Source organism: Euleptes europaea, chromosome 21 (assembly GCF_029931775.1).
Source record: "Euleptes europaea isolate rEulEur1 chromosome 21, rEulEur1.hap1, whole genome shotgun sequence".
Classification (NCBI taxonomy): Eukaryota; Metazoa; Chordata; class Lepidosauria; order Squamata; family Sphaerodactylidae; genus Euleptes; species Euleptes europaea.
In genome coordinates, this window is record NC_079332.1 from 9,557,204 (window position 1) to 9,581,669 (window position 24,466).

At 45.5% G+C, this 24,466-nt stretch overlaps 1 protein-coding gene across 1 annotated transcript in view; it reads right to left on the minus strand.

The window, feature by feature from the left end:
- Positions 1 to 24,466, minus strand: part of SMG1 (SMG1 nonsense mediated mRNA decay associated PI3K related kinase) — a 74,987-nt gene that overhangs the window by 40,833 nt on the left and 9,688 nt on the right. Inside the window, exons 2-26 of the mRNA XM_056866443.1 lie at positions 24,076 to 24,239; positions 23,714 to 23,869; positions 22,287 to 22,423; positions 21,569 to 21,627; positions 20,161 to 20,374; positions 19,622 to 19,747; positions 19,454 to 19,526; positions 18,537 to 18,634; positions 17,099 to 17,272; positions 16,046 to 16,270; positions 15,234 to 15,335; positions 13,752 to 14,021; positions 12,169 to 12,299; positions 10,437 to 10,598; positions 10,130 to 10,248; positions 9,747 to 9,834; positions 9,539 to 9,640; positions 8,469 to 8,609; positions 7,778 to 7,977; positions 6,410 to 6,606; positions 4,027 to 4,191; positions 3,210 to 3,364; positions 1,570 to 1,715; positions 710 to 911; positions 69 to 178 (exon numbers count right to left, since the gene is read on the minus strand). Of these exons, the coding sequence (XP_056722421.1) occupies positions 69 to 178; positions 710 to 911; positions 1,570 to 1,715; positions 3,210 to 3,364; positions 4,027 to 4,191; positions 6,410 to 6,606; positions 7,778 to 7,977; positions 8,469 to 8,609; positions 9,539 to 9,640; positions 9,747 to 9,834; positions 10,130 to 10,248; positions 10,437 to 10,598; positions 12,169 to 12,299; positions 13,752 to 14,021; positions 15,234 to 15,335; positions 16,046 to 16,270; positions 17,099 to 17,272; positions 18,537 to 18,634; positions 19,454 to 19,526; positions 19,622 to 19,747; positions 20,161 to 20,374; positions 21,569 to 21,627; positions 22,287 to 22,423; positions 23,714 to 23,869; positions 24,076 to 24,239 (3,716 nt within the window). The remainder of the gene's footprint in view (positions 1 to 68; positions 179 to 709; positions 912 to 1,569; positions 1,716 to 3,209; positions 3,365 to 4,026; positions 4,192 to 6,409; positions 6,607 to 7,777; positions 7,978 to 8,468; positions 8,610 to 9,538; positions 9,641 to 9,746; positions 9,835 to 10,129; positions 10,249 to 10,436; positions 10,599 to 12,168; positions 12,300 to 13,751; positions 14,022 to 15,233; positions 15,336 to 16,045; positions 16,271 to 17,098; positions 17,273 to 18,536; positions 18,635 to 19,453; positions 19,527 to 19,621; positions 19,748 to 20,160; positions 20,375 to 21,568; positions 21,628 to 22,286; positions 22,424 to 23,713; positions 23,870 to 24,075; positions 24,240 to 24,466) is intronic.

The following is a 24,466-nucleotide window of genomic DNA, read 5'->3' on the forward strand; positions in this document are numbered from 1 at the left end:
CAAATCAGGACACCGAAGAATACTGATCTTGGGAATCTTCAGAGATCTAGCAGAGTTTCAGACAATACCTATTTTTTCCTTGGATCCTCCAATGAGCAGGTTGATGTCTTCCCCTGGAAGCAATTCCAGCTGCTCTGTACATTCCGCTAGCTCTCCGGCACCAAAACTGCTTAGAGATCTGAAACAGGGTTTTTAATTCAGTTAGTTTATCTTTCATTACCCAAAAAGCTTGAATCGAAAATCGAAACCCACGGCAAAGCGGCAGCTCATTTGCCAAGAAGTCTTTACGCAAAGCTGCAACACACACACACACACACACATGAACACACTTGTAGGCCTTGAAAATTTCAGAATTCATTAAAAATATCATGAATGTTTCCATTTCAACTCGGTTTCAAGAGCGTTTGCAAGCAGAGGCACGCCCCCCCCCCCAATACTCTCTTTTACTGGACCAAAGATGTTGACATTGATGGCTACATTTTTATTTTAAAACATTCTAGCAGCCCAGGTGGGGCCAGGAAGTAGAACCTAGTGGTTTCCGGCAGGAGAATCAATCCAGAACTACACAGTCCAGAACCACGAAAGTGACATAAGCACAAGGTAGTATCCAACGCACGAAAGCAGTTCCCCAAAAGCTGACATTTCTCCCATTTCATATTAGGGAAAACAGAAGTAAGCCACACAGACAGCACGAGCTGGCGAGACTCACTTGATGTAGTTGAAGTCCGCTTTCAAGTTGACCGAGGCGCCGCTGGCGTTTTTCTTCAGCTCGTGGACGGCATTCTGCCACTCTTGCACTGCGGACCAGTCAGCAATGGAAATATAGCACTCGCAAGCTTTGTTGCCCAGATAGTTGATGACTTCGGGGGAAGAGTCGCTCGGCTTAGCCACGACGGTTTTCCGCAAATCCCCTGTGAAATTAGAGATGTAATTAGAGAGCGCCCCCAAAGGACCTTTTGGGACAGAGGCTCTGATACAGCATGCCCCTTTAGGTACAGACACCTTGTGAGGTAGGTGGTGCTGAGAGAGCTCTAAGAGGATTGTGTGGGGCTGTGGCTCAGTGGTAGAGCATCTGCTTGACTTGCAGAAGGTCCCAGGTTCAATCCCCGGCATCTCCAGTTAAAGGGACTAGGCAGGCAGATGATGTGAAAGACCGCCGCCTGAGACCCTGGAGAGCCGCTGCCGGTCTGAGTAGACAATACCGACTTTGATGGGCCTAGGATCTGATTCAGTATAAGGCAGCTTCGTATGTTCATGTATTCATGTGGCCTTTTGTGTTTGCTCCGTCCCGCCTCAAAGAATCCCCTCAAGGAAGCATGCAAAATCACAACTGAGCAGACAATACTGACTTCGATGGACCAAGGGACTGATTCGGTATAAGGCAGCTTCATGTATGACTAGACCGAGGTCACCCAGCTGGCTTCATGCAGAGCAGCGGGGAATCAATCGCGCTCTCCAGATTAAGAGTCCACTGCTCTTAACCCCTAGGGCCACCAGTGGCTCCAATTAATGGAGTCGAGAAGCTATCCCCTATTCTATGAATGCAAACCTTCCCGCCTCAATACTTGCCATTCAGAGAGTGCTTGGGGCTGGCGTTATTCCCGCTGTTCGAATTGGCCAGCTTCAAGACAGATTTATCAAAACCTGCCACGCAGCAATCCACTCCGGTCATGGCGCAGAGATGTTCCTGGTACTCCACGGCGGCTTTTTCAAACCTTAAAAAAAAAAAATTTCAGTATCCCTAGTTAGCGATACTTCTGAAAGCGCTCTCCTGCTTATACCGACCTAGCCCGCCAAAAGTCAACACTTAAGATTCCGTAGCAAACCGACCATCATACCAGGATCAGCAACTAGAGGCTTATCAGTCAATCCAGCCCGCTGGGTAGCACCATCTCATCCCGTAGCTCCTCCCTCCCCTGGCTTCTCTCTGAGACCAGAGGAGGCAGGCATAACATCCAAATCGCAAGAAGAGTTGGTTTTTATATGCCGACTTTCTCTACCACTTAAGGCAGAATCAAATTGGCTTGCAATCACCTTCCCTTCCCCTCCCCACAACAGGCACCCTGCGAGGTAGGTGGGGCTGAGAGAGCTCTAACAGAGCTGTGACTGGCCCAAAGTCACCCAGCTGGCTTCGTGTGGAGGAGTGGGGAAACCAACCCGGTTCACCAGTTAGCATCCGCTGCTCATGTGGAGGAGTGGGGAATCAAACCCGGATCTCCAGTTCAGACTCCACCACTCCAAACCACCGCTCAACCACTACACCACAGTGGCTCCTCTTAGATGTCATAGTTCCGCTGGACACCACATTGGTCAGGCCGCACCTGGAGTATCGTGTGCAGTTCTGGAGGCCTCACTTCAAAAGGGATGTGGACAGAATCGAGCGGATGCAGAGGAAAGTGATGAGGATGATCACAGGCCTGGAGACCAAGCCCTATGAGGAAAGGCTGAGGGACTTGGGAATGTTTAGTCTGGAGAAGAGGAGGTTGAGGGGAGACATGACTGCTCTCTTCAAGTATTTGAAGGGCTGTCAGAGGAAGGCAGGGAGCTGTTCCTGTTGGCAGCATAGGACTTGTAATAATGGGTTTAAATTGCGGGCAGAAAGGTACTGGCTGGATATTAGGAGAAAAAGTGTTTACAGTAAGAGTTGTTCGACACTGGAATCAGCTACCTAGGGAGGTGGTGAGCTCCCCCTCACTGGCAGTCTTTAAGCAGAGGCTGGACAAACACCTGTCAGGGATGCGCTAGGCTGATCCTGCATTAAGCAGGGGGTTGGACTAGATGGCCTGTATGGCCCCTTCCAACTCTATGATTCTAAATACGCAGTTCTCTTGCTCAAAGGCTCTCTTGTCTCTCTGCCTCCCCCCCCCCCGACTCCTATGCTTATCTCACCTCCCAACTTTGAAAGACCACGGGGTGATGAACAAAGCAGTCAAGGGACAGGTGGGGAAGACAGCTCATCCCGGCCCGCCTGTTTCCTTTCCTCCACCCTCCACTGCCCTTTCGCGGTGGGAAAGGCAAAGAGGAAAAGGGGTGGGAGGAAAGGAAACCGGGACGCTCTGTCATCATCCGCTGCTTCTGTCTTTCTGAACTGGTTTCCCGGCTTTGAAAAGAGCGGAGTGGGGAAGGAGCAGAGATCTTGCTCGCCTCCTTCAACCATGACCGAGGGCGTTGAAGGCAGAGAATGCACGGGAAGGACAATCCTAACCTACCGTCCTTCCGCTTGCAGAGCGACAGAATTGATCCAGGCGAGGCTCCTTCCGATGACAGAAGACGACCAGACGGCAATTCCTTGGATTGCTTCGGGGCAGTGGAGTTCACAAAGCGCTTCTACCACCATCATGATTGTCACTTCCAATTCGTTTCCCTAGAGGGTGGAAAAGCAAAACAGAAGTTAATGGTCAGGACAGGAACAAGATGATCCTTAGCTACCAAGATTTCTCTCACACACACACATACGAACACTTGCATTTTCATTACTGACGATCCTGAACTACCACACCACCCATTAAGACATGGGTGAGAAGGGAGAGGAGAAGAGACAACATGGTTGCTCACAGTGGTGTATATTATTCAGTTTTTCAAATATTTATACCCTGCTTTTCTCCCCAATGGAAACCCGCATCCGCTCATATTTCATTCTTCCCTGCTCCATTTTTCCCTCACAACCACCCTGCGAGGTAGTCTAAACCAAAAGGGAGAGCGTGGCTGGCTCAAGGTCATCCAGCATGCTTCCATGGGGAGGGATTCAAACCCAGGTTTCCAGATCCTAGTCTGACACTCTAACCACTACATGTCGATCCTGTTGCTGTGGGTAGTGGGGCTTGGCTCCAGTTCAGGAAAGAATTCGTTGTCCTTTGGAACCACTTGGCTATTACAACTTGGGTAACCCAGGTGTGGGAGATTACCCCAATGGTTCGTTCTCCTTCATCCCCTCGTACATAACGGGGGACAGAAATAGCCAATGCGTTTGCCATGAATTAATTTCGCCCTTCATTTCACCAATAATAACTTCTGGAAGCACGATACCTGCGAAACGTTATTGGTCTTCATTTCCGTCAGCAAATCGAAACCGTGCCTAACGGTCACAGCCGGCTGTCCCGCCAACAATCCAACTCGCATGATACAAAGTCGAATCCGCGTTAACCAGTCTTGGCAAGTCTGACGGTTAGTGTAGAAAAATGTTCTGATGACCTTCACGGGGGGGAACAGAAAACACGTCTTTGCAGTTAAAAGTTCACTTTCTTGAAATAAGCCAGCAAAAGGTAGCTATGATGCAGAACGGTTTATACTATGTATACATAAATCTGGAATATCTTGCTTGATTTTACTTTTTTACTTTTCAAGAGAAAACTCTGAAGAACCAAGACAACACTAAATTAAGTTCACCCACCACAACACACCCAGTGTATTACCAACATAATGCAACAACGTCAATTACACCTTCCAAGGAAAACAGAAAGGAACACCCTCAAAGAATGCAAAAACAAAGCACAAAAAGATATATAAAAACAGGGGTGGCATGGTCAGCTACAAGTTGAAAACACCACCTGAACCCACAATATGAGAAAAATATTAAAAAACATACCAATACAAACAATTCATCAATGACAAATGTGTAAATGCAAAGGAATAAAGCTGAAAACAGTTGACGATATGAATATATGACGCATCATAGAATCATAGTTGGAAGGGACCACCAGGGCCATCTAGTCCAACCCCCTGCACAATGCAGGAAATTAACAACTACCTCCCCACACATCCCCAGTGACCTCAACCCTCCCCCCCGCCATCAAAACGTGTGCACGGCACAGGGGGTCTTGCCAGCCAAACTCTGCTTCCAATGAATCTTCAGACGAATTCCATATTGCCCTGTTCATCCAGAACATTTGTCATTTTAATTTAAAGCGTCCAACCTAACAACTGACAGGTCACATTTAGTTTTGACTGGCAGTGGAGCAAGAGCAGGTCTAAACACAACGCAGAGTTTCCAATTAAGCAGAAAATGGAAGTATCAAGCTTCTACTGGAGCTAAATCTAACTGCTAAGGTCCGGTTAAGGTGTAATATTAGCTTTCCTTAATTGCACATGCAAATATTTATTTATTATTCCAAGGACACCTCGGTAGGCTCCGAGTCTAAAACGAAGCGTGAGATTTTATAGGGACTGAAAGCTAAACAGGTGCAAATCTTTTTTTTTAAATACACCAATTGTGGGGCTCAGCATATAGTTTCGGTACAATATCAGTATTATTCAATAATAAGCATTGTAATCCATCAAGTTCGTATGAAGGTATGAGAATATGCTGAGGTATTGTACTGGCTGGGCAGGCAGGCAGGGCTTCAGCTGCAGGACGGTGCAGGGAGAGCTGAGGAAGCATGTGGCAGGTCACTGAGGGGGAGGAAACTGAAGCTGCTGCTGCTTTTGCAGCCGGCTGGCTGCACTGGGTAGGAGATATAGCGGGGAAAGCACAAGTCAAGTCCAGTCTAGAAGTCAAGCCGGGGGAGTACTTATCAGGAGAGAGGCAATAGAGTCGTTGAGTAGGCAGTCGGTATTTCTAAGTCCAGGCCAAAGTCAAAAGCAGGCAGGGCAATCCGAAGTGGAGTGTCTGATGCCAGAGATCAGTAAGTTGCTTCCACAAGCCACGTGTCAATCAGGCCGGTTTCCAGAACGAGGCGGGTGTGGCAATTAATCACTGTCCTCCTCTTCTGCAGCTGTTAATTCTCGCTGCCTTGCTTGGCGGCGTGCTGACCTGCACTGGTCAACCCCTCTGTTGGCTTTGTTGTTTCCATAGGCTCTTTCTCATCATCTGCTGCTTCAAGAGGTTCAGCCACTGCAGTCTCCAGAGAGACTGCGAATTGTTCTGATTCTTCCTCGGACGTGACGGAGCCTGGGGCCATGACAGGTATCTCCCTCTTTTTAAAAAAGCTTAATTGTTCTTAAGATCTACAGATGAGTTAATAGAATTCAAGAAGGTACGGAATGACTTAGAGACGTTCCAAAAAGGAGTTGATGAAGGTCTTGTTGCCGGTATGGAGCACTGACTATGGGGGTTACCGCACTTTGTATTCCCAGCGATGTATTAAGAGTTTGAAAATGTTGTAAAAAACATTGCTTTAAAAGGGTTTTTTGGATACCACGGCTTATAAATGGTTGGAAGACGTCTTCACAGCTAAAGGGGCCAAACAAAGTGCGAACAGTATTTTTCATAACATTTTCAAACTCTTAATACATCGGTGGGAATACAAGTGCGGTAACCCCTTATGTATAAAGTGTGTATGTTGTATGTTTTCTGTTGTTAAGAAAATAAAAAAAACTTAATAAAAAAAAGAAAAGAAAGCTATACAAATGTGACCCGTATCAATGGGGAGAACCAGTTCAACACACTACAATAGGTATGGCAGACACCAACCTTGGGTGGAGAGGTCAGAGCATTGGCGCATCCTTCGTAAGCGTTGTACATCAACTTCTCCAAGTTCTCCAAGTACTGCAAAAGCAAGACGAGCCTCAGCTGGTTGCCGCTGTGGCCTTCGTCGTTGTCGGCTGTGGTCCACTGGCCAACGTCCTGGTCAGGGTTTAGCGTGTGGGCTGCGAGACTTCTGATGATGCCTAGCGACGGACACGGATGACACGTCAAAGAGGCAGCGGCTCTGACCAACAGACGAAGCCAGAAACCCCACCCACAACCCACCAATGAGCGGCGTGATCACGTTCAATCAAAACAAAACGTTTAAATAAGGGGCGTTGATACATATGGCCCACGGGCCAGATTTAGCCCTTTGTGAGCTCTTATCCAGCTCATGAGCCAGCCGAGGTAGCCACCTCTAGTCCCGATCTGGGCTGCCAAGCCAGCTCTGGGCTCGCCAGTCACTCCCCCCGCCCCCCCGATCTGGGCTGTCGAGGCACGGCCCGACCAAGTGACATTTATGTGGTCCTCGTAACAAATGAGTGACACCCCTGGTTTAAATGTTTAAGTCAGTGATACTCAGTGGCTCTGGAGCCACATGTGGCTTTTTGTCATGCCACAAATCACTCTTCTGACCATCTGGCGCCTGCCCCATGTTTCAGGAAAGTAGTCAAGGTGGTAGTCGGCTTGCGGATGGCATGGTTTCCACCTTGGAGGTATGGATAAGCCGTAAGCCTCCCTGAGGTGCAGGCCTCATGCCAAAGATGAAAGTAAACGCAGCTCTTTTGAGTACCACTGGTTTAAATAATTTCTGCTCCCACCTTTCCACTCCAAGTGGACACACATTTATCCTCAAATCAACAGTCCACCCTCAAATTAACGAGTCACCCTAAAGAACTATAGTTAGGACATCTTTATGATTACCATGGTGTCCGTGTGTAAATTACTGGAATAGAGGTAAATCAGGTGAGGAAATTCACATTGCGGTTCTAAGATATATTTAAAAGTTGTTCAAGCTGGATATTATTTTATCTTGGGTGTTATGATAAACTCGATTGAGACAATTCATGCACTGGGTTTAAGGAAGGTTTGGTTTATGTTTAAGTATCTGACTATCTGTACGTCTGTAATATGGGTTTGCAATACTCATATCTGTAACAACTGTAACATTAAAAAAAAAGAAAAAAGACCATACAAATGTGTGCTTTGAAAAACAGAAAAGGTCAACAGCTCCTTGAGCGTATTTTTTCCTTTTAACAAACAGCTTTCCCCCCCGGCCATAGCTACATATTTTTCTCAACATATCTATTTATGTATATATGCAACCACATGCACACGCATGCACACACACATATATAAGCTTGGAAAGGTTACCTTCAATTGTCTGGAAAGTGTCCTGAGCCCTGCCGAGTGGGGTTCTCAGTTTTGAAAGGACAGTAAATTGTGCTGCTTCCCAGATTGCCCACTGCCAAAGAACGGCTTCAGTTTTCAACAAATTGCGAGGAATACTTGATTGTTCCCGTTTATCCAACCTCTGGCAGCTGTAAAACAATCTTTCTAACCAGCTCTCTTTCCTGAAACAAAAATTGGGTATTGAGACAGACAAACAGTTAGCAATGTCGGTCTACCTGTGTCAGAATAATATATTTCACTTGGGGCCAAAGAAGAAAGCTTCAGTGAGCAACTGAGAGCCAAGGAAAGTTTTGATGGCTACTTGGCACGAAGGGCCAATAAAACGCTCGATTATGTAGCTCAATTAGCTACTATTTTTATTATGTAAAAGTTTTTTATTGTTGGTCTGGGACCGTATTAAACATTTCGTATTCGCTCGATTATGGTAAGCCAGTCTGCTATAATGTGACTAAGAATAAGAAGCCCTTTATGGCACGGCAACGTCCGTTACGAAGCCCCTTTACAGCAAAGGCACAAAAAGCAAACAGAGTTAAAAACTTCAGCTCATAAGAATTACTGGACATGCTAGCCAGAATCTTCCACATCGCTACTTATTTTTATTACAACTGAGCCCGCCCCCCGGTTCACAAACACACAAAAGTAAAACCCTTACCCAGTTCGGTGAGAGCTCCCATACAAGATGAAGCTCATGATATCCGAAAAGTCCTGCGGGTGGAACGTGCTGCTGGGGGCTCTGCTCATGTGACTCCGAATAGCCAGAGAGATTTCTTGTATTTCCGTGTGATGGTTGTTACTACAAAGCCAAAAATAACGATGTCATTAGTTTCGGGCTTCGAATGACAACCTGAACTTAACCACTCCACATATCTGCTTCCACTTTCCCCCTACCTTGTCCCTCCGCCCATCTGGGTCACACTTTCTCCCTTCGTCGCCTCTTACACACACAGGGAACTCTTCTATACTGCCTTCTGCTAACAGGGGACCCCTTCCACTGGAAAGCGCCTACAGTCATAGAAACCCCTATCTTGCTTGTGAGCTGCCAGTTTCACTGCCCTATGAGCGGCCAGTTTCACTGACCTATGAGCAGGCACTTCATCATGAAGTCCGATGTTAAATTGGAGTGATGTTCTCCACTTGCCCTGGGCCTGTTATCTAAGGGTAATCATCCCTCCTATATAGATTCTCTGGTTAGTCCAACGTTATGTAGAATCTTTGTGCATTCAAGATTTAATTGCCCTTTTTCAATGGTTTTGTTGGGCCATATGCTAAAGATCCCTTTTTCAGACCGGCTGTGTCCCTGCCCGCTTCACTCAGTGGACTCCTTGGTACACATCCTTTTGCACTGTCCTTACCTATACCAACTTAGGCTAAAATGGATTATACAATGTTTTAACAAATGGTCCACATCTTCTCAAGCAACTTTGGAGCAAAAGGTTCAGTTCCTCTAAAGAGGACTCTGACCAGCAGCGTACTTATTATGTTGCTCGTTTTTTGGAGGCTGCAGAGAAGAGACGAAGGGAGGTGTTTTTAAAGAGGGGTCTTATTTAAGTTTTATGGTTTTATTGTTCAAGACCTCGGTCTAAGAACAAGGGGAAGAAAGGCAAGAAAGGAGTGATGTCTGAAAGGGAGTATTTGGCTACAACACAGTAACAGATCCTGCTGCCCGACAAGCCCAATCTCTCCTTCCAAAACTGATAATAATCTCATACCCAAGCTACTCACCTCAACACTACATCCAAAGGAATAGATTTTAACAGTTTTCCAAAAGCTTGTCTTATACGAGCGCTGCTGTGAAAGAGCTGGACGCGGCAGACGTCAACACATCTATGTGCCCCCCAAAAAGGGAGGGGGGAAGAAAAACAAATAAGAAGCGTGTACAAACTTGAAAAAAAGATTTTTGAAGTGGGAACAGAAGGAATTACCAAGGTACCTCTGCAACAGGTCATCAGGCAGAGACGGCGATAAAGCATGGAGGCTGCTACATGCCTGAAGACAAATATTTACATCTTCTAGAAGGGCTGTGCATTGGACAAAAAGGAAGACCGGTGTTATTTCACCACTAGAATAGTGCAGCCACTTTTTAAAATCTTTCTGATATTAAAGGGGCACTAAACACCAAAATCAACAACTGCGCTCTATTTGGAGGGTTTTAAGCAGATGCTAGATGGCCATCTGACAGCAATGCTGATTCTATGATCTTCGGCAGATCCTGAGAGGGAGGGCAGGAAGGGTTGTGTCAATGCTTGGCTCTTGTGGCCCTTTCTTACTTGGGAAGAGTTTGGCCTACACGAAAGGAAAGAACAAGCCTCTTACTGTTTGCTAGAAGTCCTTTGCAGAACTTGTGAAAGGATGGGAGGGAGAACAACGGGGCATACGTCTCGGATTTTTTCATCAGGACCGCCACTTCCAAAGCCCACGTCATTAACAGTTTCCTAGAAACGTATAAGCACAACAAGTTATTCGAAACCAAGGGTCCCCCAAACTTGGTGCCCTCCGAGTGTTTTAGGATGTGGGCAGGGCCAAGTAGACCTGTGGACCCAGCAAGTCTTCTAAACCGGGACCGGTCTCCCGTGTCAGAAGATACCACCACCCCTTGATGAACAGAAAAGCATCGGTTTACCTGGTATCATGCGTCAGGTTGTCCTTCTTAAGCAAAAGTCCCAAGAGGTTCAGTATAATGGTAAAATGTTTCTTTGTTGCCGTGGTTACAGTGCTAATGACAGCCCCGTCGAACAAAGAAGGAGAAGAGGAGCTCAGGCTGCTAGATATGAAGTGCTCGTGCCTTGAAGAGCAACACAGAAATTAAATTTCAGTCAGCGTCATCCTGGGGCCGCTTTGCACAGAGATATATAAAAAACAGCAAAACCCAAACTTCAGATTCCTTGCAGGAGATGCTTTGGGCATGGAGGTCACTGGGGATGTGGGGGAGGCAGTTGTGATTTTCCTGCGGGGGTTGGACTAGATGACCCTGGTGGTCCCTTTCAACTCTATGATTCTATGACTCAGTATAAGGCAAGTGTTCATAGGTTTTGTCTAATCCACCTCCCCTTTTACACATGACGCTGCCTTATCAAACCCTTGTTCCATCAAAGTCAGTATTGTCTACTCTGACTGGCCGTGGCTCTCCAGGGTCTCAGGCAGAGGTCTTTCACATCACCTACTTGCCTGGTCCCTTTTGATTGGAGATGCTGGAGATTGAACCTGGGACCTTCTGCGTGCCAAGCAGATGCTCTACCACTCAGCCACAGCCCCTCCCACTTCTCCTGGGTTTCAGAGTTTGTTTACTGCCCACTCTGATTTCTTCCTTTGGACAAGCGACCTCTGGGCTCTGTGCCCTGGAGCTTCACCGAGGATCCGCTCTCACTCAGCCAGCCTCTCCTGCCAATACAGACAGTCCCAGTTCTCAATCGAGTTTTAGTTCCAGCCAACCTCCTTTATCACTTACACCAAAAGGACCGCCTTGAACGGTCCCTGCCCTGCTTATTTGAGTCTCACAACTCTTTGAACGTTGGTGAGCAAAACCTTTAAAGCCAACAGGAGCAGAGGCTGCCTCGCGGCTCTTCCAAGGAAAAACCAAGAGCGCATTAGGGTATTAAAAAAAACCCTGCAATACAAGCTTGCATTCATCAGAAAGAGAGTTTTGTGGGGAAACCTAATAAGCTAGATAGGGGTTGCACAGCAGTGCCTGTTGGAGGCAAAACACATGCACACCAAATTTCTACATGCCTACTGACTAACAGTGATGTGTCACTGGCCACCAAGATAAAGCTAATTCATGCCATCGTATTCCCTATTACTATGTATGGGTGTAAAAGCTGGACAATGAAGAAAGCTGGTAGGAAGAAAGTAGATTCCTTTGAAATGTGGTGTTGGAGGAGAGTGTTACGGATACCGTGGGCTGCCAAAAAAACCAAATCAGTGGGTTATAGATCAAATCAAGCCTGAACTGACCCTAGAAGCTAAAATGACTAAACTGAGGTTATTGTACTTTGGCCACATTACGAGAAGACCAGAGTCACTGGAAAAGACAATCACGCTAGGAAAAGTTGAAGGCAGCAGGAAAAGAGGAAGACCCAACAAGAGATGGATTGACTCTTATTGAGGAAGCCACAGCCCTCAATTTGCAAGTCCTGAGCAAAGCTGTTAAGGATAGGACGTTTTAAAGGACACTGATTCATAGGGTCACCATGAGTCGGAAGCGACTTGACAACATTTAACTCCCACCCACTGACTAACAAGGTCCCCCCCATGATAAGCACCAGTGGTTTAACCAAACGATGATAAAAATCACCCCTACAAGGGTGCACGTTAGCTTTTTTGTTGTCTACACAATGGAATGAACTCCGTCATACCTAGTGCAATGCGAATAGAGCGTGTAGAGCACAGCGTACTGGACGGCAGGGAAGTGAACTGCAATGTCGCCATGCGCAATCATCAGGTTTTTGCTCAGCAACGCAAACACGGTCGGAGACAAAGCCCACATCTGCCAAGGCAATCGTAAAGAACAAAACAGTCACAGCTATCAAGCTGCCGTCAGCTCCAACCGTTGCTTAGTTGCTAGGGGAAAAGGCAGGTAGGGGGATAACAACAAATACTGAGCCCAGAAGTAACTGCCTCAGATTCACAAGAGGATTTCTTGTGAAATGAAATACTAAGGGCATACAATAGTTTTAGACATTTACAAACCCTGAATAGAGTGACTTTCTCCTGTATATGCTACTGTCAGGTTCTCCCCTCAACGGCTCTTGACATGAGTTAGGCCAAGGCTTAGCTCCCCTTCAAACCTTCGGTTCCCATGTATGCAATGTTGTGTACAGCCTGTCTTTTAATGTCAGACTGAGGCTGTCTTAAGCATCCCAAAAGCACACACTGTCAGGCAGGTGACTTCTGAATTGAGTAATACTTTATTAAGAACTAGAAACAGTGAAACAGATCTGGCTGCATACTAGCAAGGAAAGCTTGCAATGAGGAGCTACAAGTGAGTACATGTTTATAGGATTACACAGTAGGGGTAAACATGGTGAAGATAAGAAGGTTCTCAGGAGCTGAAGACTAAACATGACTCCGCAGCTGGCCTGCCAATGGAAACAGAAAAGACAGGCTGTACACAACATTGCATGAGTGGGAACCGAAGGTTTGAAGGGGAGCCGGCTACCTGAAACCTAACTCATGTCAAGAGCCGTTGGGGGAGAACCTGACAGCTACTAGCTGCAATAAAAATCTCTGTTCACTTAAAAAAGACACATCATTCCCAACCTCCCCCGCCCCCAAAAAAGGAAACTTGTACATAGTGGGAAACACCCGTGTACACAATGTTGCCACAAACAACAGGCACATAAACTTGTAAAAAGTTAAAATATTCTTTGCCAAGCATGTTTGCGTGCTGTCTGTCTAAAAATTATCCCTGGCATAACACATAAATATGTATGTAATTTTATTGTATTTTTCATTGTGATTTTTTATTGTATTTCAGTTCTGTAATAGCTTGTTAAAATCTATTAATTTTTTTCATATAATCTAATTTTCATATATTCCATATATTAGTAAGTTTTTTACTGTTTCATTAGTAGTATTAAAGCATTAACAATAACAAAAAATTCTAATACAATTCAAAGTTGCGTCGTTGCTTAAAGAGGCTAGTTAAATAAAATAACATATTATTTTTAGTAAAATCTAAAAACATAGCCACTTATCAAAGCAATTCATCTGCTTCGCTTCCTCTCCGGAAAAAAAAAAAGAGGCCTGAAGGTGAAATCAGAGAGCTTCCTTTTGCTGACGGAATCGGTGAGCCCATCATTTGGCTCAGAATACGACAATAAAAGGGGTTCCCTAGTCTAGCAGAAATGGACTCAGCCACCCTTGTTCACTACCGCACAGTTGACCAATGGCCAACGAAATACTTTCGATTTTGCAGAGACACGCCCACCATACTTACGCCAATCAACGAGTTCTTTGCATTTCCAATTGTGGTTAGGGCGCTCAGGTCAAATATAACGACAAACTTTGCATTCGCCACATCAAGCACATGGCTCTTGAAAGCGTCGTGCTGAATTTCGGAACAAGCTTCCGCAAGCTGCAAGCTGCGCAGGAGGCTGTTCAGGGCACACGCCATCTCTCCCAGGATCAGCCTGTAGGCGGTCTCCAGAACAGGAATGTTCTTTAGGCTCAACACTGCTTGATAGACAGCATGAGCCGCTGCAACAACCTGGGAAACAGAAATGTCCAACACGTCACTCAAGTTTAGACTACTTTGTGGCGAAGGTGTCTGCAGCCAGTTGGGAGAAAAAAACTACAACTGCATGCACATCAACTATACTTAATACCCCTAGTTTCATTTAAACAAATATCCTCAGTACATACAGCTTTAGTACCTATCTCTTTTCAAAGAAAAGCTGTTTTCCCAAATAAAGGGAAATCTATAAGTTCCCAGGGAAGTCATCTTAAAACCCTGCAGTGTATGTCATTAAAAAGGTAAAGGTCCCCTGTGCAAGCACCGGGTCATTCCTGACCCATGCGGTGACGTCACATCCCGACGTTTTCAAGGCAGACTTTGTTTACGGGGTGGTTTGCCAGTGCCTTCCCCAGTCATCTTCCCTTTACCCCCCAGCAAGCTGGGTACTCATTTGACCAACCTCGGAAGGATGGATGTCTGAGTCAACCTGGAGCCAGTGACCTGAAACCAACTTCCGTTGGGAACTCAGGTCGTGAGCAGAGCTTGGACTGCAGTACTGCAGCTTACCACAAGGCGCCATGGGGCTCAATAGTGTATGTCATTACCACTGAGCAAAAAGAGCATTTCATTCTTTTAAACAATGTTCTGAGGTTTCCCGTCTCTCTCACATCTCTGAGAATTACTTACACACACACACCCCCGTTCAGCACTATCGCAACATATGGGTCATGTCACCTAAAGATTTAGTCCAGCCCCCTAAAGGAACACACACACTCATGCAATGAAGCATCAACTTGAATTGCTCAATGCAGAAAGGAACAATTAATTCCTCTAAACCAGAATTGTAGAAGCATTCATAACATAAGAGAGGAGACAAACGGTTTTATTTATGCCTCAATTGTATTATGGAGCTGTTTTCTAGTTACAGAAAGAAAACTGTAAATGGTAAAAGGCTGTACTCTGGGGACAATGTTGACTAGTGAACATGTGGCAACATCTTGCAGGACCACGTTGTGGAGTCCCTTGTCTGTGCACCCGGCAACACAAAAAGCACAACTGCAGTGGTCATTTTCCTATTTCCAAAAGGTGAAATCTACGACAAAGAATTCTTCTTGTGTAAACATCTCGGTTATTCTTGCGGATACATATATACAGGCACATGAGCGTGTCTGTTTTAAAATATTGAAAGTACCACGTTAACACAGTGTTTTGAAGTGGCATACAGATCGACAATTACAACTTTACCTCTTTTTCCTTGTGGTAGCGGAGCACAAGCAATTTAGACTCCGGTACGAACAGCTTCTCTATAAACGATGACGGGAGCTTCGTATTTATTTGTTCAACAATCTAGACAAAAATAAGTACTCATCATATCTACGGTCTCTTATTAAATCTTCATTTTTAAATTTTTTTAGCTTTTAAGACATACTATCAGATAACTGCCACAACTAAAACTAATTTAAAGCCGTGGCAATGTACAATTCCTGCTAAACTTGCTGACTATTCAGAAAGAGATCAAGGATATAGCACGGTATAAACTGTTGGAGGACAACGGCATTTCAGTGTTCCCTGATATTAGTAGGAGGATTTGGTACAAGCTTCATCCACATTTTGGCAGAAAAACACATCTTTATATATATCATAAGAGATCCAATCATCATTTCTGAAGCTTAGTATATTCTAAAAGCATTATTCAAGCTTCCCCCACAAAACCCCCCCAATTTCTCTCTTCTCCCAGCCCCGTCTTTTAAAAACATCAAGCCTGATGAAGAGTCCTGGAGAACTCAAGTTTGCATACAGTTTTGTGTCGTTTGGCCTTAAAACAGTATTACGTGGGTCTTGTTTTAGGATTTTCCCTAGAACAACACAGCTACCTGCAACTTCGACACAAAACAGTTTAAGTCTTCTCGTCTCACCCGTATCTTCTCCTGCTTTATATATCTAGAACCCAAAAATGAAACTAAGTTTTCCCCAAGCCCTCTCGTCAACCTTTTTAGATGAAGGGGGGGGAATGTTATCCATCCAGTAAACCCAGACATGATGAGGGTTGTATGTACCAGCATTAATAAGTTCAGCACCGAGATGATATAATCAGTACCGCAAGCCTGACAATTCTCCAGCTGATCCAGCCCGTAGGTAATGACCATGTCACAGTGGACATTCATACTGGGATCCAGACTGCCAAGCAGGACCCCGACACACTCATTGGCAGCAGTCAAGACAGCCTCCGAAAAGAAGACTTGGTTTGCGGCAGTCACACACCTCATTACTCTGTACAGAACCTGGGGGGAAAAGGAGGGGGAAAATGAGTCCACAACACCAGTACAGGCACACCTTGTTTTATTGTGCTTTGCTTTATTGCATTTCGCAGATATTGCATTTCTGAGCAAGATTCAGGATTGCTTCACTGCTTGCTTAGAACGTTTGAGCTGGGAAAGATCCTCCCAAGGAAGCGTATGAGAAACACGTCGGGCAATTTGATTAATAAATACTTTCCCCTTGCACCAATTGCTTTTTTTTGTCTTCACTTCGCAGATATTGCGTTTTCGGTTTTCGAGCAAGTCTGTCGGCACCATTTCCCCAACAGCATGTGCTCACTTCGTGTCTCTGGGTCACATTCTGGTAATTCTCGCGAAATTTCAAACTTTTTCATTATTATTACAGTACGTTGGGGTTTTTTAGACATAAAGCGTTGCACACTTAATAGACTACAGTATAGCGTAAACATAACTTTTATAGGGAGTGGGAAACCAACAAATTCATGTGGCTAGCTTCATTGCGATATTCACTTTATTGCAGTGCTCTGGAACCTAACCCGCGAGATCTCTGAGGTCTGCTTGTACTACTATTTTTCCTCTGAGCTAGCACTAAAATGGCACCCCCCATTTAGAGCCTCTCTGAGCTAGCACTAAAACGGCACACACCTCCATTAATAACCGCAATTTAACCGAAAAGAAAAGAAAACCAAAAAGGAAAAAAACACGGAGAATGCACGTGTGACGTCCCACTGATTTACACGTGCCGAGCTGTTAAGATTTTTCTGCTGCTCTGTTTATATCCGCTTCCTGTAACTTATGAACTGAACCGGCGAGCAGAGTGAAGTGTCTTACATCAGTTACATAAGCTTCAGTGATTGGCGTCCCTCGGATGGGACTGAAGCGCTCCCCGATACTCCTCACCACCGTACTGAAAACCCGCAGCAGCGCCGCCAGTTTGGGCAGTGAGACAGAAGGGGGTGGTATATCTTCATCGACTGACTCTCCAGACGCCACATGGCTGAGGTCCTACAGAAAAACAAAGAGAGTTGTGGGCGTTGAATACAAATGAAAGTGAAGACTGCGGTGCTGCTTTAACAGGAGTCATCTGTGCCAACAGAAGCACGCCGCAGTTCAGTCTGGTTTTCAGACCTCTCAACTTGCGCGCACCCCTTTCATAATACACTACGCGTGTGTGGTTGTAACACTTCAGTAGGGCTAGGCTGCAAAGGAACGTTGCTTTATGTGATGATTCTGAATGACTGTGTCCATGCTTACACAGAGGGAGGCAACGGCAAACCACCCCTGAACGCCTCTTGCCTTGAAAACCCCAAGGGGTCGCCAGAAGTTGGCTTTGACTTGACGGCGCTTTCCTCCGCCATGTCAACGCTCGGTGGTGATGGTGGTGAAAAGTGCAGTCAAGCCACGCTGTGAAGCCGCTCAAGCTACTGTGATCAGTGGTTATGATGGTAGGATTTATACCTCACTGGAAGGTATGATTCCTTATTTAATGTAACCACCCCAAGTATTGATGCAACCTAATTGAATTAGTTTAAAATTCTTTGTATTGCTATGCTTCAGAATTATTAGTAAAATATAAAATCAATATATATGCAATATATGTAGAATAAGAACAAGCTAGTTTACGTAACAGTCTCACAGATCTACCAGGCAGATTATTTGATCATTTCAATCCAGAGGGACTCCCCACAACGGTGGCTTGCCTAGTATGACAACAAGACAATTTGGGGATGCTTCTATCTCCTCTGACATAGCAACACATCCCACTCCAACTCCAGTTCTCATTAAGCCTTTCCGGTTATTCCCAACCCCTTTAGTTGAATCTCACTCTCCTGGCTGCTGAAAGTTGGAGGAATTTTAATATCTGGCAAATTACAACGAATACAGCTTCATTACCATCAGTCTTAATAAAAACCTTGCGACATCAACTTATACGTCTCAAACAACGACGGTGTCGAACCGGAAAAGTTTTGCCATTTATCCCAAATGGCTACCATGAAAGTAAAAATGGGGGGGGGGGAGGGCGGAAGCCAGAAATACTGCCATCTAAGCCAGACATACTGGTTAAAACAGCATATTTATCCTGTCTTCACACAGATCAAACACTTCTCGAAATGCAATTTTAACACGTTTTACACGAAGCACATCGCTGACCAGCTAAAGGAAGTCGACCCTTTCCCCCATCGCAATGCCGTGAGCGTGAATTACCCAGGAAGGGAGATACAATGTCAGATACAATGTGGATGATGGCTGAAAAGGAGAATTGTATTACCTCTGCATATGCCTCCATATCCTCTAGAAACTGGCCCAAAAGCGTGGTAGAAAATGCGAGGTCGGCTACCCAGAAAGGCTCAAGGCTCTGTAACCATCCTGCCAAAAAGAAACAAACAATCCAAACCAATGAAAGCCTGCGCAGGTTGAAAGTATAGTTTGCTTAACTCATTAATAAAGGTGAAGGGACACAAAAGTCAAAGAACCAACAGCGCCAACAAGGTCTAGTTTTGCTGTGCACAACTATGGGTGCCCGGAGCAGCCAGCACCAACAGTGTACCATCTTGAATAGGGAAATCACAAAGGTGGAGAATGGGCAACTCATCTAAAAGAAGGTATAAAGCCAGGCAGAGATAAAGGAGCATGTGTAATATGACACTCTGACTGCCAGTGTGCTGTAGTGGTTAAGAGAGGTGGTCTGGAGCAGTGGACTCTGACCTGGAGAACTGGGTTCGATTCCCCACTCCTCCACATGAGTGGCAGGAGGCTAATCTGGTGAGCTGGATTTGTTTCCCCACTCCTACACACGAAGCCAACTGGGTGAGCTTGGGCCAGTCACAGCTCTCTTAAGAGCTCTCTCAGCCCCACCTACCTCCCAGGGTGTCTGCTGTGGGGAAGGGAAGGTGGTTGTAAGAGAAAGTCGGCTTATAAAAACCAACTCTTCTTCTTCACCACAATGGCTTGTGGCAGAGCACATGGTTTGTATGTAGAAGGTTCCGGGCTCAATCCATGACCCCTCCCATTTGACCACCGGGCTAGCAAAGGCTCTCTGCCCGAGATCCCGAGGATCAGACGATCCTGAGTTAGGTGGACCGCTCAAGTGACATTATACAGAGGATTCCCGTCCAGTGACCCAGTTTCACATTAGAAAGATGCATAAGGCATTCACGTCCAAACATTTCATTCGTCAAGACTTACCAGATACTTGCTGTGTCAGAGAAGGCTTCTGAGTGTGGTCAATATGCCACCCGACCAATATGTCCACTGTGTCCTTGGAAAGGAACACACAAACAAAAGGTTAATCCATCTGTAAAGCAAGACATGCCTACACATATTTTTTTTAAAAATAAGGCGAACAATGCTTACCCGAAAGTTCGTGCTGAAAATGTGAGGGTAACATCGAGACACGAGAAGGATGCACTTGACACATTTACACAGCAGTTCTGGAGTATCCACATTCTCCAGGATAGACTGTAGGCTAGTCATTACAAGCTTTAAAGGGGCAAAACAAAGACACACACACCCCAAGAAAAACAAAACTAAGTCAGTTTATTCAAAACACTATTTCGATTCCCCACTCCTCCCCCTCCTCCCCCAGGGCCAGTCACAGTTCTTTCAGAACTCTCTCAACCCACGCAGAGGCAGGCAATGGCAAACCACCTCTGAACGTCTCTTGCCCTACAGGGCAGCCATATGTCAGCTGTGACTTGACGGTACTTTCCACCATTAGCAACACATTCCAAACATTTCTGGATTCCAGATACGTAGTAAAGAGTTTCAGAAAGCACTATATGTTGTGGCTTTAACACTAATATGCAACGCTGCTTACAATTAAATTTATTCATTCAAGAAAATCATTCCCTATTCGAAAAGGCAAATGGGTCCCATTTCACTTTCGTTCTTACTTGCATTACAGATGAAAAGGCTTTCTTCTCCCCCACAGTCTCCAATGCTTTGTACGTTGCGCACAGATAAAGGAGTTTAACTTCGTCTTTAGTGGATGAGCTGAATTTGCTAAAAATCCATTTGAAGATCTTCTCGGCTTCGTAGCTCAGAGAAGCGCAAAGCAAACCGAGACAGCAAGCGCCCTCCTGTCTCAGTTCTTGAAGCAATTTGCTACTGCATGGACACAGGAGATTAAAAAAAAAAAACACCCTTTTACTTACGGAAACTGGACCTTTATCCAACCAGAAGGAGAGACCTGCACAAATGTGACCAGTCAGTACCACACTTTCATTAGGAAAAATGTGAAGGCCCACAACCATCCATGGTGAGGTCACTATTTGCCCCCACTTGCCAAAGATCCCACAGTTACCTTCTAAAACATTCCTCCCTAGACACCCCTCCCCACTGGGCGGGAGCTGCACGGTTGGGTTGGTCGCAGGTGTGCGCATGCCAAGGTAAGGGATCAAAATTGCCCTGCCCCCCCAGCAAAAAATTCTCTCACCCACATACATAAGAATATAAGAAAGGCCATGTTGGATCAGACCAAGGTCCATCAAGTCCAGCCGTCTGTTCACACAGTGGCCAACCAGGTGCCTCTAGGAAGCCCACAAACAAGACGACTGCAGCAACATTTATCCTGCCTGTGTTCCACAGCACCTAATATAACAGGCATGCTCATCTGATACTGGAGAGAACAGGTATGCATCATGACTAGTATCCATTTTTACCAGTAGCTGTGAATACCCCTCTCCTCCATGAATATGTCCACTCCCCTCTTAAAGCCTTCCAAGTTGGCAGCCATCACCACATTCTGGGGCAAGGAGTTCCACAATTTAACTATGCATTGTCTGAAGAAATACTGCCTTTTCTCTGTTTTGAATCTCTCACCTTCCAGCTTCAGCAGATGACCCCTAGTTCTAGTATTACGAGAGAGGGAGAAAAGCTTCTCCCTGTCCACTCTCTCCATACAATGCATAACTTTATAGACCTCTATCATGTCACTCCTTAACCGCCTTCTTTCCAAGCTAAACAGCACTAAGCGTTTTAACCGCTCCTCATAAGGCAGCTGCTCTAGTCCCGAGCATTTTGGTTGCGCATTTCTGCACCCTGTCAAGTTCTGCAATATCCTTTTTTAGGTGTGGTGACCATGCAGACATGCTCTCATTGAGAAAAAGGTCTGCCGGATGAATTTTGCTTGCTTTGGGACCTTGTCACAAGTGGAGAAGTTCTCCCTCAGAAAAATTCAACTCGGGGGGGGGGGGGGGAAGCCACGCAATCGCCCGGCTTTTTGGAAAACAAACAAAATCAAATTGACGGGGTCCTCCGGAAAAACCTCTGGACTGCTTCCACCCTTGCATCCCGACTTACCTTTCATTAAGCACATCGTGAATGGCAGTCAAGATATTATCCAGCTGTTTAACCAGCACCTGCAACAGGAGGCACAAACAACTATTAGGCTTTGTGCTACAGCGATACGAGCTGGGCTTGTGATATCATTAAAAAAGGCTGGCGCTGTTTGCGGTTCTGTGTCTTCCTGTAAAACGGTGGCTCGGTTGGTTTTGCAACCATACAGCCTCAACAGGGCAAAAACAGGGCGACGGAGCAGGCCAACCGGCAATCCGTTCCTCTCCCTGGAAGAAGCGGCTCCTACTGGTGGGACTGTGTGTACAAGGGCAAGAGCCCCTCATGTCACAACAACAAACTGTGAGGAGTGAGGAGAGCATTAAAATACTCTTCAGTTCCACTGCCTGTGGGACAGGCCGTGGGAAAGTTCTCGCCGGCTCCTTCAGGATCTCAAGCAGCTAAGCGTGAGACCAGTTTGTAAGCAGAGTACTGAAGAAGAAGAAAAACACTGCCAATACTGGACCCAGAAAACCCTGCCAGTTCCATAAATGACATGATCAAGGGAATGCATTTTCTCTTCAGCCACTAATCAGGGGGAAGAGTAAGGAGATTTACAGGGCATCCCAGCCTTGTTCACACACACAAACCCAAACCTCTTATACCTAAAAGGTAGCCGCCTCTCAGTCTGAGGAATGCCGTATTAACATGTTAAATAAAGACAAATATTCACATGCTACTTAACCAGTTTGTTCTCTGGCTGCTGGATGAATTCTTTCAGTTGCTTTACTGTAGCCAGTCTTCGATCTCTGTCATCTTCCCGAGTAATCCTCCGAAGAAGATTTGACAGTCGAGACTCATCAGAGTAAGACAATGATCGCTCTGGAAAGAGAAGCATGACTGTCGATCGAAACATCAAGATTAAATCCAAGCAATCTATCACAATTACTGAGAAGGAAAAGATCCAAGTAGCTGTGTTATCAATTGTGATGTCAAGTCATTGGTTTTCTGAAAGAAAAGGCGTCTCTTTATCACACTCTAAGGTAAAGGTCCCCTGTGCAAGCACCGGGTCATTCCTGACCCATGGGGTGAAGTCACACCCCGATGTTTACTAGGCAGACTGTTTTACGGGGTGGTTTGCCAGTGCCTTCCCCAGTCATCTTCCCTTTACCCCCAGCAAGCTGGGTACTCATTTTACCAACCTCGGAAGGATGGAAGGCTGAGTCAACCTTGAGCCAGCTACCTGAAACCAATTTATCACACTCTAGGCCAGGGGTGAACCTCTGGCCCGCGGGCCGTTTACGGCCCGTGGGGTCATTTTATCCAGCCCGCGGCCCGCCTGCAGAGGGCCCCTTTCCAGCCCTCTGTGGCTCAGAGGTAGAGCATCTGCTTGGCAGGGGCTGTGGCTCAGAGGTAGAGTATGTACTTGGCAGGGGCTGTTGCTCAGAGGTAGAACATCTGCTTGGCAGGGGCTGTGGCTCAGTGGCAGAGTTATCTGCTTGGCATGCAGAAGGTCCCAGGTGCAGGATGGACTACCAAATGTGCAGCATCTCTGTGTCCCTCCCCAATCTGGTCCCTTGCAAGTTCAATCCACGGCATTGCCAGGTCAGGCAAGAGATGAACAGAGGTGGGTTGCCATTGCCTTTCTCTGCAGAACGACTCCGGTATTCCTTGGTGGTCTCCTATCCGACCTTGCTTAGCTTTTGAGATCTGATGAGATCAGGCTGGGCTGGGCTATCCAAGTCAAGATCCAGGCAGCATATAAAATTTCTCAATAAATAAAGTGTACTTCATAGTTTCTCTGGGTCAAAATGGGTAGGCCACTAATAGGTTAAGATCCTAGACATCTGCAAGACAAACTTACTGACACTTTCCAATGAGTAAGCCCACTGACTGGACTTGAGTAGGATTTAGAGTAGACCTGCATAAGATGCACAAATATCTAATAATGATTATATTTATTTGTTTATTTATTTATTGTATGGCCCCCGAATGATGTTAAAGATATCCAAGTGGCCCTTGGCAAAAAAAAAAAAGATTAACCACGCCTGCTCTAGGCAGATTAAAAACAACAACCAAGACTGGACTGTGCAGAGGATACTATTGTAATCGGACAATTATTGCCACAATGGAGAGATGTCAGTTCTTCCTCAAATTAGGCAGAAATCCTACCTTGTGTTTTCCTCATGTCTTTTGCGACTAAAGCACGATTCCCATGCTGAACACTGGTAAAATCAGGATTGTTCACATTGTTAACTCTCAGCTCTTGCCCCAACGACTTCCGACCATAAGTATTTTCCCCAGATCCTCCATTGACGCTGTAGCCACCTAAAGATGAAGATATCTGAAGTTACATTTGTTGGTTTTTCTTGGAGTTGCATATTACATTGTTTTCTATTTTATTAGAAAAAAGGCTTAGCTGCTCTTCCCACCAAGGAATTTTATCCAGCAGCACCAATTTTTAAAAAGCACTGTCATGCTGATTTAGTTACAACAGCCAGCATTTCCTTTGACATATAAAGATTATTAAGTACCCTTTTCTTCATTCTGTACATCAGCGGGGCCTCGGATATCATCATGTCTATGTCGAGACACCACCACTGAATTTGAGGGTTGTAATCCATAGGAGGACGAAGTACTCCGGTCTCTGGATGAAGAGTATTTTAAATTCTCTTGGTCAGTTGATGCACTATCAGTTCTGCAAAAAAAGGGGAAAAGATCTTAAGTTGGATATAGTCCAATCTATAAATTTCTCTAGCACACCTGATTTCCAAACAGGAAAGGTTGAAAGGGCAGAGCACTAGCTGATGGAACATAGGTACATTACAACTGCTTCATAAATCCTGATAAATATTATACTCTTCATAATAAGAAACCCCAGAAAAGGACTTATATTAAGAGATTTTAATACTGAACTGCAACAGA